This window comes from Amblyomma americanum, chromosome 10 (genome assembly GCF_052857255.1).
Source record: "Amblyomma americanum isolate KBUSLIRL-KWMA chromosome 10, ASM5285725v1, whole genome shotgun sequence".
Lineage (NCBI taxonomy): Eukaryota > Metazoa > Arthropoda > Arachnida > Ixodida > Ixodidae > Amblyomma > Amblyomma americanum.
In genome coordinates this window covers 111,249,668-111,274,603 of record NC_135506.1, presented here as the reverse complement: position 1 = coordinate 111,274,603, position 24,936 = coordinate 111,249,668, and the positions used below count along the sequence as shown (strand labels likewise).

The 24,936-nt window shown below is 46.2% G+C and overlaps 1 protein-coding gene across 1 annotated transcript in view; it reads right to left on the bottom strand.

The window, feature by feature from the left end:
• The window catches only part of LOC144107685 (nischarin-like), a 66,728-nt gene that overhangs the window by 18,822 nt on the left and 22,970 nt on the right, over positions 1-24,936 (bottom strand). Inside the window, exons 6-10 of the mRNA XM_077640806.1 lie at positions 24,102-24,311; positions 22,220-22,415; positions 21,075-21,262; positions 11,454-11,564; positions 4,228-4,264 (exon numbers count right to left, since the gene is read on the bottom strand). Coding sequence (XP_077496932.1) covers positions 4,228-4,264; positions 11,454-11,564; positions 21,075-21,262; positions 22,220-22,415; positions 24,102-24,311 — 742 coding nt within the window. The remainder of the gene's footprint in view (positions 1-4,227; positions 4,265-11,453; positions 11,565-21,074; positions 21,263-22,219; positions 22,416-24,101; positions 24,312-24,936) is intronic.

Below are 24,936 nucleotides of genomic sequence, written 5' to 3'. Positions count from 1 at the left end.
CACTCACAGCTTGTCTCTTTTTGGCAGCGCAAAGCCAGCACATGAGCACTGAACAAAAAAATTTCAAAATTTCCTTGCACTCGCCAGTGCCTCCATTATTACAGCGGGACAAAGTGTAAATAAATGGCTTTTGTAGCAAGATTCTTCAGCAGCTGGCTTTGCCACATCGAAAGTGTCAGCAAAAAAACACTTGAGATAGCACCATCAAATTGCCGGTGCATTCGTCATGTGATCACTCTGTAGCGCGCACTTTGGTTCTTCAAATGCCGTCATAACACCTTGTTTTCAGCATTAGTCAGATTGCAGTATTTCTCACAAGGCAAGTGCCAGACATGAGCAGTCTTATGCACTTCGATGAAAGCAAGAACTCGGCCAAGACAGCCGCAACACAGACACGTTATGCTAAATCTTCGACAGTGACAGTGGAGGCAAGTTGCAGTGAAAAGGAATGTGCAGGCGGAACCCATGTGCAAAAATCACTGTTGTATAAAAAGCAATGAGAGAAAGTAAACGCGTTAATTGTTTTTCAGAAAACAGCCGCTAGCGAGGTTTACTAGCGGCCGCCGGCATCGCACAGTGTTTTTAGTGTCTCAATGTTGCAGCCAAGCATTCAGGTGATAAGCAGTAAAGTAATGTCCATGCTAAGCCCAAATACCGATCTGCTGAAAGCAGAAATACCAAGCGAATGTGAGCATGTTGGCCTGAAAACAGCAGCTGCGAACAGTGCTCACGCAGCCATTCGTGCCCCCTCTCCGATAGCTGCGCCACTAGCGGTATACGAAACTTTGGCCAAAGTTTCGTGACCAGAAAAAACATTAAAGACTATGCTAATGCTGAACCCGGATAGAGAGCGAAAGCTCTGGTGTATTGGGCAAGTAGACACGGCTTGGCATCTGTGAAGTTGAATGCGTTCCGCAAACTGGATAGGCAGCACGCACACCCTGCTACCCTGGGAGGTGGCAGTTAAATTAATGGTTGATTGAGAGAGGTTGTTCACCCAATGAGCGCTGTGGCCTATCACTGCAGTGCTGCAAGAGCACGCAGCCCACATCTCTCTCTCAATACCACCACATACCTCAAAGCGCGACTGAGGTGTCCACTAACCCATGGAGCCAGTTATGTGCCCTTCCTTTCCTCAAAATCATCCGAGTCTAGAATGTTGTCAATGCCAAGGACAATGAATGAAGACAGCCTATAGAAACAGAGGCAAGCGCTCGGTTTTGGCGGGGGTGGCGGCTGAGTGACGTCACACGTGGTTTCTCTTCGGTTCAAGGTCAAATGCGCGCACACAGCGAAAAAGCTACGGGGGAGTGGGGGGGGTAGTAAAGCTTTTGCTTTAAAAAGTGCTGCAGTTTAAGATCCCGTTTGAGATTAGATATTCTGCTTTAACTGAGGAAGTCGACCTTACCATGCCATAGCAGCCTTGTCAATATAACCACACAGTGAGAACAACTGTAGCAGCAGGTAGTATAGCTAGGCAGGCTGCTAACAAGCCCTCCCACAAAACAGAAGCTCTTATAAGGTAACCCGAGCCTACGACAGCTTTATCATACAGACAATTTGTTGGGATCCTTTGAACTTCACCACCCCGTTTGCGCGTTTAGGCCTAGACGTGCAACCTGTCCTTGCGGGCTGCCACCTTGGACATGTGATGCCACAGGTCAGCTCGTACTGCCACACGTGCAGACCGTGCTGATGGAGCTGGCATAGCGCCCTCCAAAGCATTTCCTCACCCCACAAGAGGGAGCCCCTCCTCTCCTTCGCTAGGAGACAGTGCACTGCACTGCAGTGCCTGCAACCCATCTCTTTTTTGCCCTGGTCACACGAGGTTTAGCAACAACTGCGTGGCTCTTGTGTACACATAAGAAGTTTGGCAATGAAATTCCCATGCCAGTTGGAAAACCCACCACGGTGTCCCTCGCAAGGAGTAGAGTGGGAAGCTACGAGTCCCCCTGGCTGTGTGTGGGCATCGCATAGACCAGAGGTGGCCCCACAGGCATATGCAAAGTGCCATAAAAGAAAATCTTTTTAGTGAGGAACCGCAATATAAAGAGGGGCGTGGCAATTTTTATTTCTTGCAACAAAGCTGGTGGTAACGGTGAATCCCACTCATGCAGCAATTGCTCACTGTGCTTCTGCATTTCGATGCCCCGTTCGTGAAGCAAGCACCTCTTCTACAACATAAGGGAAGCTGTCAGTAGAAGCAAGCAGAAATGGGAGGTGGGGGTACAGGTGCCAGAGTCGCAAGCTGCACACAGGCCCGTGAAGAGCCGCATGAGGCTCGCCAGCCACAGTTTGGCCACCCCTGGCACAGACCAAAGCCCCACAGGTACAAATGGCAGGACAACTAAAATTGATGAGTAGAAGGCAATTGAAACAAGGAAAGAAAGCACGGATAGCATGTAACAAGCATTGAAGTGTGGAGGAAGCCTCAAAGACGTCAGGAAGAACATAAGGATGTATAGAAACCCAATGTGCATGGTGAGAGATAAAGGCTGTTCTACGAAACATTACTCTCTGGCAACCTGCTTGCACTGAAACATTCTTTTCAAAAACTGTTTTCGGCACCTCCAATGCTGTGCTTAGGTAATGGGCGCCTTCAGTACTGAGCTTTCAGCTGCAACTCCCATACAATACGCTGCTTTGTTCCCCTGCCAAGCTTTCAGCTTTCTTTTGAGAAACTAAGAAATTTTCCCTATTTTTCACAAGAGGCCTCAACTCAACTTTGAATTTGACCGTACTTTGCCTCCTTTTTGCCTTTGGCCACATTGTCCAGCTTATTGGCAGTTAACCACCTAACAAACATTTTTTTTTAATGGTACCAAGATGTTTATTCAGTACCTGTGCTGCCATCTGCCGGCATACAAAAAAAAAAAGAACTGCTTCGGATGAGCCCTACTTACCTTAAATCGAACATAAAGTGCCAAAGAATGCACGACAAGCTGGATTCGTCATGAGCTGGAAATGACAGCCGGCTTATGACGAGCCTAGGTCGTCCAAGTCCACTAGGGGTTAAGGAGATGCACATGCTTAATCATCTGTAGTATCCAAGTAGAGCTTCAGTTGAAAGCTACTGCTCGACATATCCTTCCATTCCTTGTTCCCTATTCCAGTTTAAGGTCTCGTGGTGAGTAACTTGGCCAATGCGAAAATCTAAACTCTGTCTCATGAGTTTCGTATCCCTGGAGTGCTACTGACAGTATGCCGATTCAAGATCCATGTGCTACTGATGCCACGTGGAAAGTTTCTAAAAACCTGCCATTTCCTCTTCAAATCATACCAGCCCAAAATGATTTTAATGACAAATCATGCCCAGTGCACACACCTGGAAAAATCAAAGCCCGGGCACTCTAAGTCAACGTGGCTCAACATGTGACCATCCTTCCTTCAGGTTCTCAAACACAAGTACAGAGAAGACTTCTGCCTTGTATGATTGCACCTTCAAACTATCGTTTGTTGTGCTCAAACAAACAAGTTTTGCACAAAAAGGTGAAATGTGCACTAGCTGAAAAGTCTTGCTTGTCTGCTGCAAACTAGTACCAAGAGGAGGCTGCACCCTCTGAACAGTTTTGCAAAAAAATTGTGGGAAGCATCAGACAGTGTCCTTTATCCAGTGCTTTAAAGGTGACTACCAACACCTCACAGGAAGCACACACCATTTCTTAAGATGTGCATGAAGATGCACACAACGCTGGAACTTGACACATGCATTTTAGCTGAATGGGAACTTGGAGCCCTGTTGGCTTCAAGAAAAAAAAAAAAACTATGCATATGCTGTTACTAACAGGCAAGTAAGGTTTGTACAGCTGTAACAAAAAGCAAGTCTTAGCAGGTTTCCAGAGAGCACTGGATGATAAATCTTGCATGAGAGCACCATCAGAACATACTTGACTCGTGAAACAAACACGAGTACAGCCCATGCCACACAAATTGTAATCGAAATACTTCCCATCCTGCTTGTACCCTATTTGTTGCTAGTGTCTGTCCCGTATGTGCATGTCTCTCCTTCAGTCCAGTCCGAACCAACTCTGCCGTGCCATGAAAACTGATTCGAAGAGGCCCGCTGTGATCTGGCTGCGCCACCTACACTCACAGCTTTTTTTCTGAGGAGAGCCAGCGGCCGACACAGCATTGGATGAGGCCAAAGGGGAGACAGCAAAAGCCCCGCGCGTCCCTGAGTCACAGCTTCAGCTGGACTGACCCCGGCGAATGCAGATGGGAGAGTACCTTGGCCTGGGGGCTGAGCAGTGCCGCTGATGCAACCCTTGGCAACGGGGGGGTAAGCAGGGAGAGAAGCAACACGACCCAGTCAGACACACGGCTCCTCAAGGTCAACAGAAGACTGGCACAGGCACACCAACCAAGCAGAACGAGGCTCCCAGTGTGGTCCTCATCAAAGGACTTAAGCACATTGACCAGTCACTCACCGCCACCAAAGCACAATAAACACGAGCACTTCCGAGAGAGACCACCCAAAGGAGGCACAATCGTTTAAGTCTGGCATTTGACAGAGCAGTCCAACAAGACCAAACAAGGCTAAAGCACCCATGAAAAATAACAAACAGAAATTTACGAGCATACGAACAACTTTATCAATTTCTTTCCTCTTCACCTGAACAGAACGGCTTCCTTCATGACAATGCCTCAATATGTGCCCACTAATGTCCTAAAGAATACCAACAACATAGTTATTGCACTGATTGTGAAGCACTTATGAAATGCTGGTCTTCAAAAAGACTAATAAATAAACGGCGTAAGTTGTAAAACTAAGCGCCAAAGGGGGTGACCCTACACTTTGCACGGGCCGTATAAACAGCAACAGTTGAAAGAAATTTGCTGGTGGCATAATTTTGTAGATGCCGCGATGCACTTCCACATACAACTACAATGCAAAAAGCTTAAAAGCTTTTGCTCAATAAGTGCACTGATAAAAAAACCCCTGCAGAGTGTCCAGAGGTGGACTGTTGAATTTACAAGCTCTACAGTTAAGCCAAATCTGACAAATAACTAGTACAAAAGATCGATCACTTTGGATTCATCCATGTCAGCATGACATTAATCGTCCTGGGGCAGCCTATGATGCAGCAACGATGGACTGCAACAAACTTTTTCAACAAAATATCTTTGATGCTTTTGATATTTTCTTAAGGGAGAAAGAGGGTCTCAGACTGAAAAGTTTCATTAATGAAGTCCTAATTATGAGATTTTCGGGGAACATGTATTTTTTTAGCAGATTCCAAATATGCCATTTCATTTCATTCGGTAACCAGAGTTATAAGATTTTTAAGTTGCTACTTAAGAACAATTTCCCGTTTCTGAATGGCAACTTCAAAACCCATCACTCAAGTTCTGTGACACGCAGAACATAATTCTCTCTTAATGCATTCCCTGATTTCACAAAAAACCAAAGGCATGCATTTTAGTAAACTCCTGAAGCAAAATTTCTTACAAAATCACATCAAAAACCTTATACAATATAGTATATATAAATGTATAACTTATTTTACATGAAATTAAATTGCACACTTGGAATCTGCACACAAAAACACATGTTCCCTGCAGATTTCATAACTATAATTTCATTAATTTTCATCACAGAACCTTTTCCCCTTACACAAAGCTTTAATTTCGGCTAGCTGCTTCGTGATCAAGAGACTTGGGAGTGCGAAACAAGAGGGGACAAGTTAGGAAACACAAAGCATCAATCCTGTATCTTTGTGTTTCATTGCCTGCTCAATCTCCTCATGCACTGCAAGGTCTCTTGGTTTTCTTAAGGGGGGAGCCTGGTCTTGAGCAAAACATTTTTATTTCTAGAGCTACAAACCTGAAACTTTCCAGAATTATGTAGTTTTGCATGCTGATTTCAAATATGCAGTCAGATTTATTCTCTGGCGTATAGATCACATTTTATGCTAATTACTTTGTCTGATTGTTATGAAAACAATAGAAAAAGAACTGCTTTATAGAAATAGGTAAAACTTTCATGAGCATGTCCCTGGAAGGCTAAGGTTTGCAATAAGACTTGTTTCATCATTTTGTGTTCACTCTGTACAAAGTTGTGGAAGTTCTAATTTTCAAGTCAATAACTGAAATCAGCCTTTTTGTAATAGGTATAAAATTTTGAAATGTTCCAAGTCAAATATTAGTTGCACTGTGCTCTTATTACAAGCCCAACACATATAGGACTCAAATAAAACAAGAGTGATGAAAATCTATTGAACAGTTGTAAAGCCCCACCTCTCACAAAATTTGAGACTAGCAAAATTTTGATTTTGAGAAAAACGCAAAAAACTAATTACAATGAGATGAGAGGATTTATTGAGGAGGAAAGCATTCACTTATGCAGTGTGAAGGCTTAGAAAGCCCCAGGGCAATAGTCTTCATCAGGTTTTCCACGCTGCCTTTTTTTTATGGAAGTCTGGAAAGCTGCCGAGGCAGCACGCTTTTTCTCTGACTTCACAGCACGAAGCTCATTATTGCACTATTTTGTCTGGAATTGCGCTCACACAAAGCACGAGACTTTCACAGTTCAGTGACTGTGACTAAACAATAGACCACCAAGTTCGAAGAACGTCCTTGCACGAGCTAATTGACATTTTCACAAGAAAGCGAAGGTATCAAACAAAGCACCAAAGTACAATTAAGCGCAGTTTTAGCCTTACCGAAGCTTTAGTACTTCCACACATATCCATATGGTCATACATTTTGGAGCGCGAAAAGCATGGACAAATGAGGCACAGGACCAAGCGCACTCAACTGCTCATTGTGGCAAAAAAAGCCGGCAAAGAAGACACCTAACTTCTGAAACTCGCAGCCACAAAACAGGGGATGGGCAGAAAAACAACAACAAAAAACAATTACATGAAAAGTTCTCTTCTATTTCATCTTGCACAAGAGCTGTCGAGAAACTTGTGATTTGGTGATTGCGATGGAAGCCCGACTTGCGTTCCTGCCACCTGCTTTTGTGATACTACAATAAGCACAAGCTTCTTGTGAGTGTTTTTCATGCTTCAAAAAGTACAAACACACACCAACTCGCCCAGCTTTCAATCTCAACTCATATTCATGAGGGTGGCTAGTCAGTGGACGACCGAACAGGGTGGTGCGCAGGTGCAGGCCAAAGAAAGGGTGCCACTATGCATCAACACGGCTCAATGCCACTCTTGAACCATGGGCGGACAAAGGTGTTGAGCAGGGCGTTGGTACCTGCATGGAATGCTTATCAGCCTTCCACAGCCTGCTTTCGCCAGTCCATACAACAGCTCCTAGCACTCGTGCTCAATGCAGAAGCTTGCAGGAATGCCTCTTACAGTTGGGTGCCCTGTGAATGACCTCAGCACTGTCCTCTGCTGGCTCAGCTTTTGCCCAGAACTAGGCCGGCTGGAGTTTTTACATTGCACCCACAACCAATGGGCTTTGAAAGCTCACTGTGTCTGCCCTGAGCTGATGGCCTCTACAGTGCACTCTTACAGAACGAACGCCATGGCTTACTACTGCTGTGACGCCAGAACTAGCTTCAACTTCCTCGAGCTGCAGCAACAGAGCACAATGCTCCTAGACTTCCTATTTGTTTAGAGTTACCATAACAGGCACATACTGGAGAGCAGCTTTTGTCTCTTACACGAGTGATCTCTTATAAGCAAGGTTCCATGCTTTCATTTACGGATTTATTTCTATTTACGGATCTGCCCCTACTTTGATGTTGTCACTCAGTGAATAAGAATCTGCCAAAAGAAGACTGTAAGCATATTACGATAATTCATTAGGCACAAAACTGGCTGTGTTAATTCGCTTCATTCACACCTGGTGTTCCTGAGAACAGTTTATGCCTTACACTGCACTGTAGCTTCACATGCTGGCAAGCCTTCTTGCACAGATTCTCTGCAGAAAAATACAGTTAGCCCTTGGTAGCCAGGAGTCACAAAAATAGTGAAATACATATTGCAATAAATAGAGTTCCAATATAAGTGAAGTGGTGAAATTTTCTGGGTGCTAATCGTGAATTGAAAATTGCAAGACTTCTCTCTAGCATAATACCGCAGAGCAAACTACGATCAGCAATTGTAATTGCAATAATTGTAACTGTAATAAAAGAAGCCCCATGCAGTAACATGGCAGTACAGGAAACACAGCCGATGAAGAGCACACCTGCTTTGGGTGTGCGAGTGCATTGACAACAGGCAGTTGCGGCTACCTCAGCCATAAGGTGGGTGAGGGGCTTTGGAGGCTCACATCATCCCATCATCCTTTCAGTTTGCCCCTTTGCTTTGGGAAATGGACAGCCCAGCGTTGTACTGCAAGCTATCCAAGGTCTCCACCGTAATTTCCCCAAGCTTCGAAGGCAGGAGCAGAAGTCATGGACGCAGCGTCTATCAGCGTGGCACCAAAATCAGGTGCCACTGTGCAGGAGCGAGGGTGACACATTTCGGCATGACTTGTGGGCTGCGTGAACCACTGGCCAGCATCACTTTTACCGAGTTTCAGCTTTCTTTTCAAGCAAAAAAGCCCGCTGCATGCCCCCCGCCATCCTCTGTAAAAGCAAATGCCTGCAAGCTCACGTATAGTTGGTAGGTAGATTGGAAACCCTTAAGCATGTAGCACTCGCAATTCAGGAGCCCCTTGTCAATGCTCAGCAGCTAGCCACACCACTCTACATTACTTGCAGCTGTAATAAACACATCAGGGTGACTGCGCCTTGCTGTCTCCTTTGAGCACAGACACGACCATGGTTTGTGAGCTGTGGCAATGCACCCTTGCAACATGAGCAGAGTTGGGGCAAACCATCGCAAGAAAAGTTAAAATGCTGTTGTATAAGCGAGGTCCTTGATCAAATTCAAAGGTAACGTGTCCTTTAGTACTTGGAATGTCTAATATACACGATCTCTATTACAAAAGAGGTGCATTTAACGGGAGAGATAGGGCAGCCAACCAAGTGCTCAAAAATGTCTAATTCTTGATTGTCTGTTACATCCGTGGCTATTGTAATGGTGTTCAACTGTATCAGCCCAAATAGGGCCTAAGTAGGAGTGGTGCTCTCCTTGAACTTCTACTGCAATGCATGCAGCCATTTATGTACACAGCTGGGCAAGTTCGTAAATGTTCATTTTTTTTTAATGCGAAAAAGGCAGGATAGCAACAAGTGCACGCAAATTCTGTGTGCAAATTCTTTTTAAAATGCACAGGCAGATTAGACTGAGAAAAATATATAAGCAAAAGTGCTGTTGCATGTGTGTGCGGGTGCCTGCCTCAGTCCGGCCTTCTTGCATGTTTAAGGGGACAGGGCAGGCACTAAACCTACCATGTATTTTGAGCTGGGCCCATAACACCTGTCCTTCAACACTTTTAAAGCGAGAAAGCAGTGACAGAGTAAGACCACCTTAATATGTGCTTCAAAAAGGAACATTCAAATCCTGAAGTCAAAAATCGCTGAATGGACCGAAAAAAGCTCTGAAAATCTGCTTCCGTCAAAGTAAATTTATTTTGCAAGAAACTGTGCCGGTTCACTACATTTGATAGGTAAACTATGTGGCAACAGCTGTCTTTTTCCATTTCTGTGAAATGCTTTAAATGCATGCAAAATGTCAGGATCAGTGAAGCAGAATTACTTCAACATGCAGGAGCCTCCATGCTATAAGTTCTTGGTATTCTGAAGTGTAAATATTTTGCATAATAAAAGCTCCCAAGTTTATACAAATACGGTACTGCAGACTCTCTACAGTTTTGTTTAATCCTGTTAAAAAGTTTTGTTTCTAATATGTACTCTTGAAGCGAAAAATCCCAAAAGCATTAATAAAATAAAACCCAGTAGGAAATTGGTGGAGTTGGGGGAATCAAACCAGGGACTCCGAGACCAGCACCCTAACCACTCCACCACACCAGCTCCATGGTTTGGTAATGGCGTCATTTCCTTTCCTTTAAACCAATTTTCATTTCATTTTCCCCCTTGTCCTTCCTCCCTTAAATTGTCGGGCCTCCATGGACTCTTTGGCAACATGCTGTGCTGTTTCACTCTTAAAGACGAAGCTGAAGGGTCCTCCAATTTTTCTTTCCATAGCTCGCTGCGTTGTCCTTAACCTAAGGTGAACCCCTTTTCTTTAGCCTCCACGTTTCTGCCCCATAGGTGAGTAGCGGCAAGACACAGCTGTTGCACACTTTTCTCTCGAGGGATATTTGCAACCTGTTATTCATGATCTGAGAGAACCTGCCATATGCACTCCACCCCATTCTTATCTTCCTAGTTATCTCCCTCTCATGATTCAGATCAGCTGTCACTATCTGCCCTAAGTAGACGCATTCCCTTACCACTTGCAGCACCTCGCTACCAAATGTGAACTGCTGCTCCCTTGCTAGACTGTTGAACATTACTTTGGCTTTCTGCATGTTAATTTTTAGACCCGCCGTACTGCTCTGCCTAACTCATTGATCATGATTTGCAGTTCACCTCCCGAGTGACTCAGAAAGGCAAGGTCATCAGCGAATCACAGATTATTTAGGTATTCTCCATTAATTCTTATTCCCAGCTGTTCCCAACTCAGGCCTTGGAATACTTCCTCTAAACAGGCGGTGAATAGCATTGGCGAGATCGTGTCTCCCTGCCTGGCGCCGTTCCTTATTGGTATTTTATTGCTGACTTTATGGAGGACTATGGTCCCACTATGGACTATGGAACCCCCCAGCCTTGACTGGTCCCTTCAAGCTTCACAATGAACACAATGGGTGCAGCATTTCTTTCCCTTGTGATGCTGACCTTTTATTAGGACAATGTGCTCTCTGCTCCACCCACCATTTTGCCACAGTACAGTGGATTTCCATGACCAGTCCCAAGAGCACGAACTACGCCTGGCTTCGTGCAGCTGATTGGCCACTCTTCTTGCCTGTGGCTGACTGGCAAGGCTTACATGCTTTTGTTCGTACAAGGGCACAGACGTATAGACAAACCTTATCTGCACCCTTTTTGATACAGGGTGGTGGCAAGTGCCAGCTTACTTACCTACTAAATTAAAGTAGCTGTTTTAATAATTTGCACTTTGTAACAAACATTTTTGTCCTATTCTGATTCTTTGGCATTCTAATCTTTTTTCTTTTCCTATGGTCAAAGCTACATTATTTTGATTTCCGTGATGACTTACGCAATTTTTCTATTTCAGCTAAGTAGTGCCACCTAGTGCCGATAGGAGTGATACTTTGAGGGAATAACACGAAAGCGCACATTTCTATCTGCTCTATTGCACAATGGCATAGCACTGCATTTTCTGAATGTGCAAGAATTAACAGCTCAGAAACTCGTTGCGATCTGACTTGGGTATGTGTTACCTTTTAGGCTAGATTACATGTAGTCCCTTTGGGCCGAAATCATGGTTTAAAGAGCTGCGAGATGAGCCGGTAGGCGAAACCAGAGGTTTGGGCGCTGTACCCTCGACAGTACAACATCGTGCAAGCCTCGTGTTGCTCACCCGTGAAGACGGCTCGATGGTGGAGCGTCTGTCCTTGGCAACACGCAGGGCACGAAGCACGTTCACGGTATCCAGCTCCTTTTGGGTCGCTTTCTGGCCATCCAGCACCACCTGCAGCGTATGGAGCCGGTCACCTACTGGTGCAACCATTGGGCACCACTACAGGCACTTCAGCAAATGAATTGGCCCTTTTTCAGAAGATGCAGTACCCTTTGAGTAGTAGAAAAAAATTTGTCTACTACACGCAAAGCTGCCGATACAAACTTATTGGTGAGTCGGTCCAACATGACTGTTGAAAGAGCACAAGGGCATGCACACAAAGAAGAGAGAAGGCCGACCACATTGCACCCTTCCTTTCACCAATCACACAAAAACTTGAGGGGACACTTCAGCTCTGATTTTGAAAGGTATGATACGATAGCGTTAATGGCTTCTTTCAGTGGCCTGGGATCCTCTTCTCGCATCACTTCGCCTAGCTTCTGCCTGCATGCCCATATACCAGATAGATGTTTCAGGGAACACTAACTGATTCCCAGAGAACTAATTCTCAAAAGCAGGTTTTTTGAGGTATGGCATTTTTAGCATAATATTACCAGTGTTGGCAGACACCAGAAAACCGGTGAGTCGTTTTATGTAGTAAGCTGGTTGACTAATTTTTAATAATGAACTTTTTAACTAGTTGCTGCAGATAACCCCAATTGGGGCATGCGTCAATGGTCCCGCTTTCCTTCCTTTTCTCTTTTTGTCTCTCTATATATTTCCGAGCTAAGAATAAAGCGTCGTCTTTTTGCTCTGCAAATCGGCCTGGTTTTCATCGCGTAGCTGCCGGCTTTGGCTGGTAGATTGCAACAGTGGCAACGAGGATTCTGCTGCAGCAAGGAAGCCTGCATATATGCCCAAGCACAACAGCCAAGCAGAAGGAGCCCACTACCAGCCCTGGCACACAGGCTACCGGAATTTGGAGATGAAAAAGATAAGTGGCAGGCGTACCTAGTCAAGGTTGAAGCCTATTTCGAAACGAATGATGTGAAGGACGAGGCTAAGAAAAGAACCCTGCCGGTAGCGGCGCTTGGAACAAGAACAATATAAATTTTGAACGGGAAGGTAGCACAGTGAAATCCTAACGCCCTGACCTACAAAGAAGTTGTGCAGACGTTAAACAGCTACTACGACCCGGTACCAAATGAAATTTCTGAAAGTTCCAAGTTCTTCCATCGCTGCCAGCAAGAAGGGGAATCTGTACATGCATTCATAGTGGCAATACGGCAGATGGCACACAATTGCAATTTTGGAGCTATGCTAGATAGAATGGGACCGTACTGTGTGCGCCATCAGATCCAAGAATGTGCAGGAGCAGCTGCTAGCAAAGAAAGATCTGAATCTTGAAGAGAATGCCGGGTGTGAAGTTGGCAACTGCTCTAGCGAGAATCATTTGTAACTACACAAATTTGCCACAAGCTTCAGGGTTTTCACTGTCCGAACATCTTCTTGGATACCGGTTGCATACGAAACTATATATTGCCACAGTAAGACCCCTCCAGTGGCGCCATACCGCGGCCGAGCTGTTTTACCTGGCGCTGGGCACACCTTGGACATTATAGGGGCTAGCGCTTTGTCGTCTTCCCCGCTCGAGCTCTCTGCTGTCTGGCACGTCCCAGCACGTCTGAGTAAATCTGTTTTTTGCACGTCAACCGTTTGTCAGTGGCAATATGTGTTTTCCTCCCAGGACCCACGAAATGCCCAAGAATCCGGCGGCTGATTACGCCAGTTGGTACTTCGCCCCGGGAGATGCCGTCTATGTGCGCAACTGCGGCGTACGAGAAAAGTGGGCGCCAGGTAAAGTGAAATCGACGAGCGGTAACCGTTTAGTCACTGTGGCTACTGAGGACAGAGTCGCTCGATGCCGTGTCGACCAGATCCAAAAACGCTCATCAGACACAGATGGAAGCAGAGAAATATCAAGCCCTGCAGAATTGCCCCTACGACATTAGGGACACCGAAATACGAGGCTCACGACCGTCCCGGGGGGCCTGTACCTGAGCTACGTCGGTCCTCAAGAACCAGAAAGCCAGTGGAGCACTACGGTTACTAGGGGAAAGGGATGCTGCAGATAACTCCAATCGGGGCCACTGCACCTCACCGCGCATACGTCAATGGTCCCGTTTTCCTTCTTTTTCTCTTTTCGTTTCTCTATATATATCCGAGCTGGGAATAAAAGCGCTGTCTTTTTGCTCCGCGAATCAGCCTCGTTTTCATCACTTAACTGCCGGCCTTTGGCCGGTAGATCATAACAATAGTAGAGTTCGGTGCGTAGTTGCAATTAGAGATTTGTAGCTGGTTGTTAGTAACAGCCATAACAGTTTTCAGAATTTAAAAGACACGATTACCCTTGGCGCTGTGGCTGGACAAAATTTGGCTTTTTTGACTAGTTGCGTGCAATGGAGGGGTTGCTTTGCCTGCATGCTTTTCGAAATCGCATGTATTCTGGCATGATGTAGCGAAATTTTGCCGAGCCACAGCACCGAGGTCAATCATGTTTTCAAAATTCTAAAAACTGATGTGGCTATTAACACCAACCGGCTACAAATGTGTGGCTATTAATAACAACCGGCTACAAATGTAACTGCAACTAGGCAAGTAACTCTAATAACGAAAAGTTAATTATTAAAAAATGAGTCAACCAGCTAACTACTTAAGATGATTCTCTGGTTTTCTGGTGTCTGCCAACACTGGTAATACTATGCCACAAAGCCATATTTTTACCCCAATAAGCCTATTTTGAAAATTAACTAGTCTTCCCTGAAAAACCTGGTATGCCGAAATGGTCATTCTCTACTTTACATTCGTTAGGTCATGCGGAGTCCTCATACCACTCCTGATGCAGTGGTGCAGCGGTTAAGCAATGCGCCACTGCCCCCGCAGGTGCCAGCATCATACAGAGCCCCTGATGCCCTTCTGAGACCTAGGTTGTACTTGCCAAGCAATCTCTCGCAATCAAGCATGAATTTAACTGCCATCTGCCAAGTAGGCAGTTTGTTCACAATCCGGAGGGCAGGTACCACCATGGGCAGGTTGTGATGATGTCACAAGGTCACATGACCAAGTGGGCCACCTGCTTTGTCGCTCACATCACCCGCCGACACCAAATTTTTGCAGAACGGAAGCCTTACCGCTACTGCGTTAAACCTGATGAAGGGTTCGACAGCATCCTGTCTGGAGAGGGGGAAGCATATTGGAAGCACAAGAAACATACACTCGCCAAAGAAAAAATATTTTTTCTTTGGCGAGTGTATGTTTCTTGTGCTTCCAGTATGCATTAAACCTGGTCTCCAAACATGTGCACCTCAACTGTTACTGGGAGACAACTGCACATGTGAAGTGGCAAAGGATGACCACCTGTCGCCAACAAAAACTGTGCACGCACAGCACAAGCCTGCAGTTAGAGCACAGGAGAGGTGTGCAACTGTGAATAAAGGAAGGCTGTGGCTGGCCTGGTGGCAGACCCGGCATTTTTATTGCCAGGGATGCACTGTGGCACGAGAACCCAACAAAGTGCACTGAAAGGAGGCACTTGGGCTTGCTGGCCTGCAAAGTGACATATTTCTAGCCAGATTACCTGTTTCAGACATTTTTGAAACATGTAAGCAAACCAAAGGTGCACAGATGACTTTTTTTTCCTATCTCTCCTGGAACTTACTCAGGTACTGTAATCCACCAAAACTAATATGTACTCTCGAAAGAACAAAGGAAAATGATGTTTTATAATACTGACACCTCGAAATGCAACTTTTGTTTGTTCTTTGGTGGGTGCACATTTATTTCTATGAATCGTTACAAATCCTCCTTGGCAGATAAGAATCTCTGGAGCCCTTGACTATGACTCAAACACGTTTCATTCAAACGTTTGCAGCATATCGACCATAATATAAGAAGTTAAAACACTGGTCCCCTTTCTAACAAGTAAACTTAATATTAACTAAGGCCCCTAATTTTCTGCAACAGAATATTTAAACCTCCGCAGATTGGGAAGAAAGAATTTGGAATATTCCATGGGAAGACAAGATTTCTTTTCTGCATTCCTTTTGCTTTCTTGACCACTGGGCAGAGAAACAGCACTTCATTATTGGAGAGCACAAGGGGCAGTATGTTCATGAATGTGTCTTGTTCACAAATGCATGCTGCATTCTTTAAGACAATCATATTTCCCGACTTCCTGCAGCAAGGAGCACATGTTTTTGTACTCCCTCGCTCCGTTAACACATTTTTTGCTCTGCTTAAAGCAGGGTTTCTCACAAAACGACCTAGCATATTACCCAATCTACCCAAGACCACCACCACATCATCGTATTGTCACTGGCTGAGTTCACAAGATGCCAAGCCAGAAGAAAACGTGATCACAATCTGAACAAAAAAACATTTTACCTATGCACTTTTATTTGCAGCGTAAAACTAGCCTGATTCATGTTTCAGGGTAAAGAGTTTATCAAAGTACATAGTAACAAACTGGTTGTTAAGGAATTTCTCTCTGCAAAGCAGAAAAGTTCGGTGCATGCGTGTCTGCATTTAATTGTACATTTTATCTCTGCATGTTTGCCTCCCTCATCCTTGTCCAGAGCAGCTAGCACATGCAGCTACTAGGTGTGCTTCAATTTATGCACTATTAATTTTTCATGTCCTTATTTACTATCAGTTCCGAAGTACTGCGAGGGTTATACTAAAACGTCAAACCAACAGCTCCCCACAGAACTGCTATTGTACTAAATTGTGTGCGTAACGTTATGCTTTTGCGGCTGGCTCTGTACATGTAAAGGACTGCTGTGCTTGCCCAGGTTTTGCTGGCATTGCCGACCTGCCTTACCTATCATCATCATCATCATCAGCACGACTACCCTCACTGCAGGGCAGAGGCCTCACCCATGTCCTTCCAATTAACCCTGTCCTTTGCCAGCTGTGCCCACCATATGCCCGCAAACTTCTTAATCTCATCCGCCCACCTAAATTTCTGCCACACCCACTAAAGATTGCCTTCTCTTAGAATACACTCCGTTACCCCTAAAGACCAGCGATTATCTTGCTTTCGTATTACATGCCCTGCCCAAGCCCATTTCTCTTGATCTCAACAAGGATGTCATTAACCCATGTTCGTTCCCTCACCCACTGACTGCTTTCAGTCTCTTAACGCCATACCTATCATTTCTCTTTCCATAGCTAACTGCGTTGTCCTTAACTTGAGCTGAACTCGTTTCGTTAGCCAGCAAGTTTCTTCTCCGTAGGTGAGTACTGGTAAGATACACCTGTTGCATAACTTTCTCTTGAGGGATATTGGTAAATTGCCATTCATGATTTGAGAGAACCTGCCATATGCACTCCACCCCATTCTTATCCTATTAGTTATTTCCCTCTCATCATCCGTATCAGCTGTCACTTCCAGCACCTCGTTTCCAATTGTGAACTGCTGTTCCCTTGCAAGACTGTTGGACATTACCTTGCTTTTCAGCATGTTAATTTTTAGACCCACTGTTTTGCTCTGCCTATCCAACTCATTGATCATGCTTTGGAATTCACCTCCTGAGTGAATCAGCAAAGCAATGTCAACAGCAAATTGCAGATTATTTGGGTATTCTCCATTAACTCTTATCCTCAACTCTTCCCAATTCAAGCCTCGGAATACCTTTTCTAAACAGGCGGTGAATAGCATTGGCGAGATCATGTCTCTCTGCCTGACTCCCTTCCTTATTGGAATTTTATTGCTGACTTTATGGAGGATATGGTAGCTGTGCAGTCGTTATGGATATATTCCAGTATTTTAAGGCAAAAGCCATTTAAAGGCTCATGCTTGCGTCCGTCCGTTACATCCTAGGTCACGTGACCTTGTTACGCGATCACAACCTGCCAACTGGACTGTGAGCAAACTAGTTTGCCTACTGTGGTGGGTGGTGTGATCCGCCGCCAAGCAACAACTGTGCATGCGCAGTGTGACGTTACCGCTCAAATTCAAATCAGTGCAATGAGTCGCAAATGGCTTTCGCCTTCCCGCAGTTAAGAGATACCTAAGTGCCTCCAACGAATTTTCACATAAGGCTCTTCTACACCCTGATTCAGCAATGCCTGCATGACTGCAGGGGTTTCCACTAAATCAAATGCTTTTTAGTAATCAATAAAAGCTACATATGGTTACAAATAGGTTGCAGAACCAAAAGGGCTAGGCACAGGCCGCAAGCAGTCAAGCAGTGTCCCAGCTGCAAGAGCACGCGCGTCTCACTTCTTTGTCCTCAAGGCGCTGCCCGGGGACACCTGGCGGCATTATTCCCCCTACCCTACCCTACCCTACCCTACACCGAAGGTTTCTGAGAACACCACCACGTCATCTAGGTAAACTAAACAGGTTTGCCATTTGAGGCCAGCCAGGACAGTGTCCATCATGCGCTGAAATGTCGCCGGCGCAGGGCAAAGGCTGAAGGGCAACACTTAAAATTCATATAGGCCGTCGGGTGTGATGAAGGCAGTTTTTTTGCTGCCACGTTCATCAACCTCAATCTGCCAATGTCCGCTCTTTAGGTTGATCGACAAAAAATACTTGGTGCGGCGAAGACTGTCGAGTGAGCCGTCGATGCGGGGCAGCGGGTAGACGTCCTTTTTTGTTATGGCATTCAGCTTGCGGTAATCAATGCAAAAACGCAGTGTCCCATCCTTCTTAACAAGCATTATGGGCAACAACCACGAGCTCTTAGAGGGCTGAACAATGTCGTCTGTAAGCTTCTCCTTCACCTGCGTTTGGATGCTGTCGTGTTCGTTCGGGGAAATGCGGTACAGCTGCTGTCGTATGGAGCGAGCTTCATCGGAATTGATGATCCGATGCTTCGTGATCGTCGTTTGCCGCACTCTCGAGGAGGATGCGAAGGAGGTTTTGTACTGGAGCAGTAGGGCGCAGAGGTTGTGCTGTTGAGTCGCTGAGAGCCCGGAGCTAATATTGATTCTGTCTGGTTGGGCGGTGGAAATGTCCGTGGATTTGGGGCAGGGCGTCGCACAGCTGCAGCGTATGTCGGGCGGCAGTAGTCTGTCTGGATAGACTGGTTCGGCGTGTAGTAACGGAGGCCTGATAGCTTGCTGCACCTCTTCGCGGATAACGCTCACTAGGGAGCTGGCCGTTGGATGCGACGTACCACAAATCTTCTCTAGCTCCTCACGGACAACAGCGCGGATCATGTCGCGAAGAAAGTCGGTATTGCTGTTGAAAACCGGGACTCCGTAACAGAAGTAGCAAGGAGTGGCCAGTCGTACGCAGCGGAACGCTGCCGGAGGACCTCCTCCATCGTGACTGCATCTGCTAGAAACTCGGCAACAGTGCTAGGGGGGCTGCGCACGAGGCCGGCGAAAAGCTGTTCTTTAACACCGCACATTAGGTGGCGCAGCTTTTTGGCTTCCTACAAGGCTGGGTCAGCCCGTCGGATGAGCCGCGTCATGTCTTCGACGTACATGGTAACCGTTTCATTGGGCATTTGCATACGGGACTGCAGGGCTCGTTTAGCTCGCTCCCGACGATCAGCGCTGACATACGCGGCGAGCAGTTGACGTCGCAACTCAGGCCATGATGAAAGAGTTTCCTCACGGTTTTCGTACCACGTACGAGCACCGTCCTCCAGGATGAAGAAAATGTTTCTCAGCTTGGCGGCGTCATCCAATTGGTTAAATGCGGCGACACACATTCAAACTGGAGGAGCCAATCTTCCACGTCCTCCAGTTGAGTCCCGTGAAAGGACTTTGGTAGCGGTGGGTTCTGGAGGGTGTAGTACGCGGCGCCTTGTGCTTGACTGGTTGATTGAGGTGTAGGCGCCGAGGTAGAGTCGAATGGCCTGAGCACAGGAGGCAGTCGGCCAGGCGGCGAGGTTGTCTCCAATAGCCCATGCTCAGGGGGCAGTCCAAGATTTCGGCTGCTGACCCGATGCACTGGCGTTTCTACAGGGAGAGGTCTGGCGTCCTCGGTGTTAGCAGGGGTGTGCGACATATTCCAGGGCGATTTACCCAGCGCACTCCACCACAAAATGTCACAAACGGGTTGCAGAATCAAAAAGGCCGCAAGCAGTCAAGCAGTGTCATAGCTGCAAAAGCACGCGCGTCTCACTTCTTTGTCCTCAAGGCGCCGCCCGGGGCACACCTGGTGGCATTATATACGGGTTGGTTACCCGATTGATAGTGTGAACTCCTTCAGAACAAAAAAGTAGTTCGTTGTTAAAATTTATCTTGTTACCTAAACAAGAATTGCTGATCACAAGAAAAAATTTATAAACTCTATAATTTTGATACCTGGCTTGTTTAATAAAGTCAAACATTAAAAGAGTATTTTGTTTATGTTGTCATTGGCTAGCGGAGTAATACAGGATGCTGCGGACTGTGACCCAGTGGTAAAAACTGCTGTTTTCTTTAAGTTGTATCCTACTACAGCCACAAGCTTGGGTGTGGCAGAGAACATATCACAGTTCATTCCGGATACTACGCTGAACTCAGAGGGGATCGTGAAGTAGCTTGATATATAAAGCATGGTAGTAGATAAGGTTATGTGTAACCTTGAAAAACCATGCTTTCTGCGCTTCCTGCAGCAGCGTGCAGCTTGGCAGCATACTGGAAGCGTGCTGCTCACTGGTGTCGTTAAGCCTAGAGCATGCATTGAAGCCACAGTGGACGGTGCTTTGGAACCAGCCACCGCATATAACAGACCTAGCCCAGCTACCAGTACACTTTAAACCCAATAACGCTTCATTAAAATCAAGGTACAGCTAATTTACATGGTGCCTTCAGCAGTGAATCAGGTGATATAAGGACCGTCGCAAGCCTTTAGTTAGCTAAACTGGCCTCACCTCATGGCAACCTGCACACAGAATGCCGGGATGTCGTGTTAAAAAATGCATGCCAGACTGAAGGATATCCATGCCCCACGTTACACGCTACCTTTGGCACGGGACTTTGCGATGCATCCACATGGCTAGCTTTGCCAGCAGGTGCCCAAGAATGTGCTTCCGATATGGTTCAGTGCGTGAACAGTGGTTGCAGGAAGGCTGTTAGGACAAGCACTATATTTGCAGGGGCGCGGCACACTGTTCGATATATTCAATGTTCCTCTGAACGGGAATTCGATAAAAGCAAACAGCAGTGCTACTTTTCTGCACAGGATTCTCAAGGGGATGTTCTTACTGTTCAATATAAAAAATAATTGGATACATCCAGGATCGAGCACACACACTGACAACAAAGCACCTATAAACACATCCTCTAAGAATATGCAGTGCTGTTTGCTCGTGCTGGCAGAACATCCATGAGCAATGGTGGTTCTGGGTTACCAGAGCTAGCAATGCAAATCGTTTTCTTTGGTGCTCGATAAACCAGCCTGCTATAAGCCTTTGCCAGCCTGTCATCATTACCACACGACTCCTGACCTAGAAGTTGACTGTTTCAGCTGTGGAAAAACCAGTGAACATGGCTCAGAACCTCAAAAAACTACACTAGGCTGCTAGGCCCAAAGACTGACTTCCATCTCAAACATCAAGAGGGAGCTCAATAAAAGCGCACAGATGAGCTGGGGAGTTTCCTCTACACATCAGGGAGAGGTGCAGCAGCACAGCCCACCTCGGAGGCCCTCTGTCCAAAGAGGAGCAGTGCGTGCGGCCGATAATCGAGCAGCTGGGTGACGGGGTTGCCGCGCAGGTCGACGCTCTCCAGGCAGGGCAGTGCACCCACGTGGCCCACCTCCGACACCAGCGAGACCAGGTTGCGTGACACGTCCAGCTCCACCAGGGAATATAGCCGCGACAGCCCTGTGCAGGGAGCGCATTCGCGCTGTTCAACGGCACTGACTGCGTGGCAAAATCCTGCCGACAACGTACCGAACGCCCCATTTACAGCAGTTCTGTGACAGCCAAAGAGCGGGCTGTACCTCTTCCAAGCATTTGCATCAAGGGAAGGCTCAGAACACTTGTGGCGATTAGAAAAACTGCCATGTTTCTGGAAGTAGTCATAAACCCAGTGTGTGATGCCAATGTTCTATCACTAAGCAAAAATCAAGGGCATAGCTGTCCGCGCATCCCACTCAAGTAAACGCTGCCAAGGAAGGACAACCATTCTCACTTCAGTTATTCAAAGTCCGAATCATCAGAAATGAATCTTTCAGAAAAAAGTTCCAATTCAGTTACTATAAATTTAATACTAGGACAAAAGCTCATGAAAGCATTGCATTAACAATGAAAGTGCATCCAGATTCTCTGCATGCTTTCTTTGGTTTTAGAGTAATGACAGTTGTGCACATCAGATGAAAGCTTCCAAGAAGCCAAAACGTGAAATCAGCCCAAAAGAGTGAATGGAATTGAGAATGCGAAAGAGTGAATTGATATCTAGGAATTAAATTTGGTAGCCTGTGCCTTTTCAATGCTAGTGCCACAGAGCAATTTCTGCGCTCCATTAGCAGGCTCGTTTTGATGACCTCGTCGTCATGCATGCCAGTAAGTCTCAGCCAATCAAGTCTTCGCTTACGTAAACAATGCCAACTTGCTTTTCAGATCCGATGAGGATTTTTCAAGCACTCCAAAATTAAATTCACAAAAAAATATGTTACTTCAACTTCTCAGCATCAAATTTAAAGCCAAAAGCTGGTTTCGTTGGCATTTCTAGCATTTGAGGTGTATTTTTTATATGTTAGTCGTCGAGTGCTAGTACCATATTTACACCTAAATAATGCAACTACAAATATAACGTGTGGGGGGGAGCGCCACACTTACCGGCCAGGGAGTCTATCTGGTTGCCAGCCAGCAGTAGACAGCGGACATTGCCCAACCGGGTGTGCAGGGCGGGCAGTTGGCGCAGCCGGTTATCAGACAGGTCGAGCACTGAGAGGCGCGACAGGCACTCGAGGTTCTCCACCTGTGACAGCTCGTTGCCTGCCAACTCCAGCTGCTCCACCGATGCCATTAGCCGCTGCGCAGACAAACATCCCTCACTCCAAGCTCAGCTTTGTGACAAAGAGTCAACTCTTTCCTTGCCGCGCCTATTCATATCGTTCAATTTGAACGACACAAAATGGCGCACTCAGTGTGATCCAGGCCACTTATGGACAAGTAACACAATCTAGTATGTTGCAAAAGAACTGCACTTCACTTTCTGACATGGTCAGATTTATGAGGGAGTATTTTAAACTTCCAGTGAAACCTGTCAACGCACAGCGATCATGGTGAGCATGGTATCCAAAGAAGTGTCCTCGCCTCTTGCCAATGCTGCTCAGCAACGGCCACGTTCTCGCGATTCCACGGCACTGACACTTGATTTTGTGAGAAAAATGACGTCCATTTGTCTGATTTTAGCTCAAGCAGAGACAACTGCTCCGCCCAGCCCGGAATGTTGACAGGTGCCCATCTGTAACTGTCGTTTTCACTGCTGCCAATGAGATTCAGAGCTTTCTGAGCCTCTGATCGTACCAAGTGCGTTCTAGAGTAGTGGAGAAGTTTCCTTCCAGACGGCCCGGGATCTATCTCAGCACTGCACTATGGAGTAGCCCAAAGCACAACACGTGAGTAATTGGCTCAGTTTGGAAAGATTACTATGAAGAGTCCTATAGCTCTGAATATTGGTTTCTGATAAAGTAGTGCACAAAACACCTATTCTAGATGTTTGATTATACTATTTTCTGGCAATATAACCAAGATTTTTGCAAATTTTTGTCAGTCTCAAATTTAGCCCATGAAACTTTTTTCTTCATAAGCAGAAAATAACCTGCCTTCTTTTCTTCCTTACGTCACTAATGTAGCTTCATTATGTCATGTAGCTTCATTATGATATGCTGCTATAAAGCAAAATTTTTTCATTTATGGGTGAATAGATTTTTTACGCACATCTTAAAATTGCCCATTTTCTGCGATAAGAAAAGAGTTAAGGGACACCGAGGAAAAATTGGAATTAACTTGTATTGAAATATTACTACATTCTAACAAAAGCTACTTTAAATCAAAACTGTGCTTTTACACGCTAGAAAAATACTGAAAAAAAAATTAAGTAGATGTGCCGCCGTTCCCTGCCATTTTCACAAGCAAACTGCGGTGACGGCAAGAACAGTTTTCTGTGGGCAGACCCGTAAAGCTAAAAAACGCCGCCGTTCGCCACCACAGAATGATTCTAGGAATTCAAATCAAGTGGCAGGAAAGAAAGAAAAGAACCTATTTTACAGTGAAATCAAGTAAGCACCGATTCCTGGGTTTCTCAGTGTAGTAGTATAGTAGTAGTATTGGTCGTAGTAGTAGTAGTAGTCAACAGGTAGGTGGTTGCCATGAGAAATACCAGGAGGGTGGTTACCACTGGAACAATCCAGAAGGCAGTTGGTTACCATGGAAGGAGGAAGGTATGGTGAGTGCGAGGAATGCACAACCAGTGGGTGCTATTTGGCTGCCAATGTTATGTTAAGCCTCCATGAGAGCTGCACTCCCACTTTCGTTCTGCCAGCATTCATAAGAGAATCGTGCAGCGAGGAGACATTGTGAGGAGTCTGCACCACGCTCACATGCAATGGCAACCATGGCAGACCAAGCACCACAATCGAGCACAGCTTTACTCTGTTCCTCAACCCCCGGTCCCTTCAGGTATGAAGCAGCTGAAACATCGTGTCACACTCACCACGCTCAGGTCGACACTCTTGAGGCCATTGTGGGCAAAGCGTGCCCTCCGCACATGGTGCCAGGTTGCCGCTTGCCACACGTCCCCCGCAACCAGCACGCACGACACGTCAGCCAGGGGCGGCAGCGCATTCTCCACCACCAGCTCGCACAGTCGCGGCCGTAGTACCTCCAGCCCCGACAGCTGACCGCGCACCTCGCATCCGCGTAGCTGCAGCATCATTCACTGCGTCACTACCACCTTCACACAATGACGGCACTCTGAATACCTTGCTATTCGTACTGGAAGAGCAACCAGTCCTACCCAGAGATGGGCGTCCTCACCCTCGCCTCATGAGGATTTCACTCGGTGAGGTAAGGGTGAGGGAGGATGGGCCGATAAAAAAACGTGAGGACGAGGCTGAGGGAGGAAAGACATGGTGAGGTGAGGGTGAGGAAGGAAAGACATGAGGTGAGGGCGAGGGATGGAAGACATGATGAGCTGAGGGTGAGGGAGGGCAGAATTCACTGTTTGAGGGTGAGGGTGGTGGCTCCAACCGTACTCCGGGCTAACGCTTTTGTCTGTGCTGCCCATTTGAATTCCTATCTTAAAGCGCTACGTCTTAGGACTGCACTCTGGAAATACACGAGGCGAACACGAAACGCTTATCCATCCCAGTAATGTACTACACCATCCAAAAAAGCGCTCTTCTAACCCAAAACCCTTTTTTTTTTTAAATTGTGTAAAGTATTTGGTGAAACACCCTGTATAGTGCACTAAGAAGGGGGCACTGGCCGGGCCGTGCAGGTGGCCACCAGTCAAGCGCCAGTATCACAGTTTCATTATCAGTCCCGAG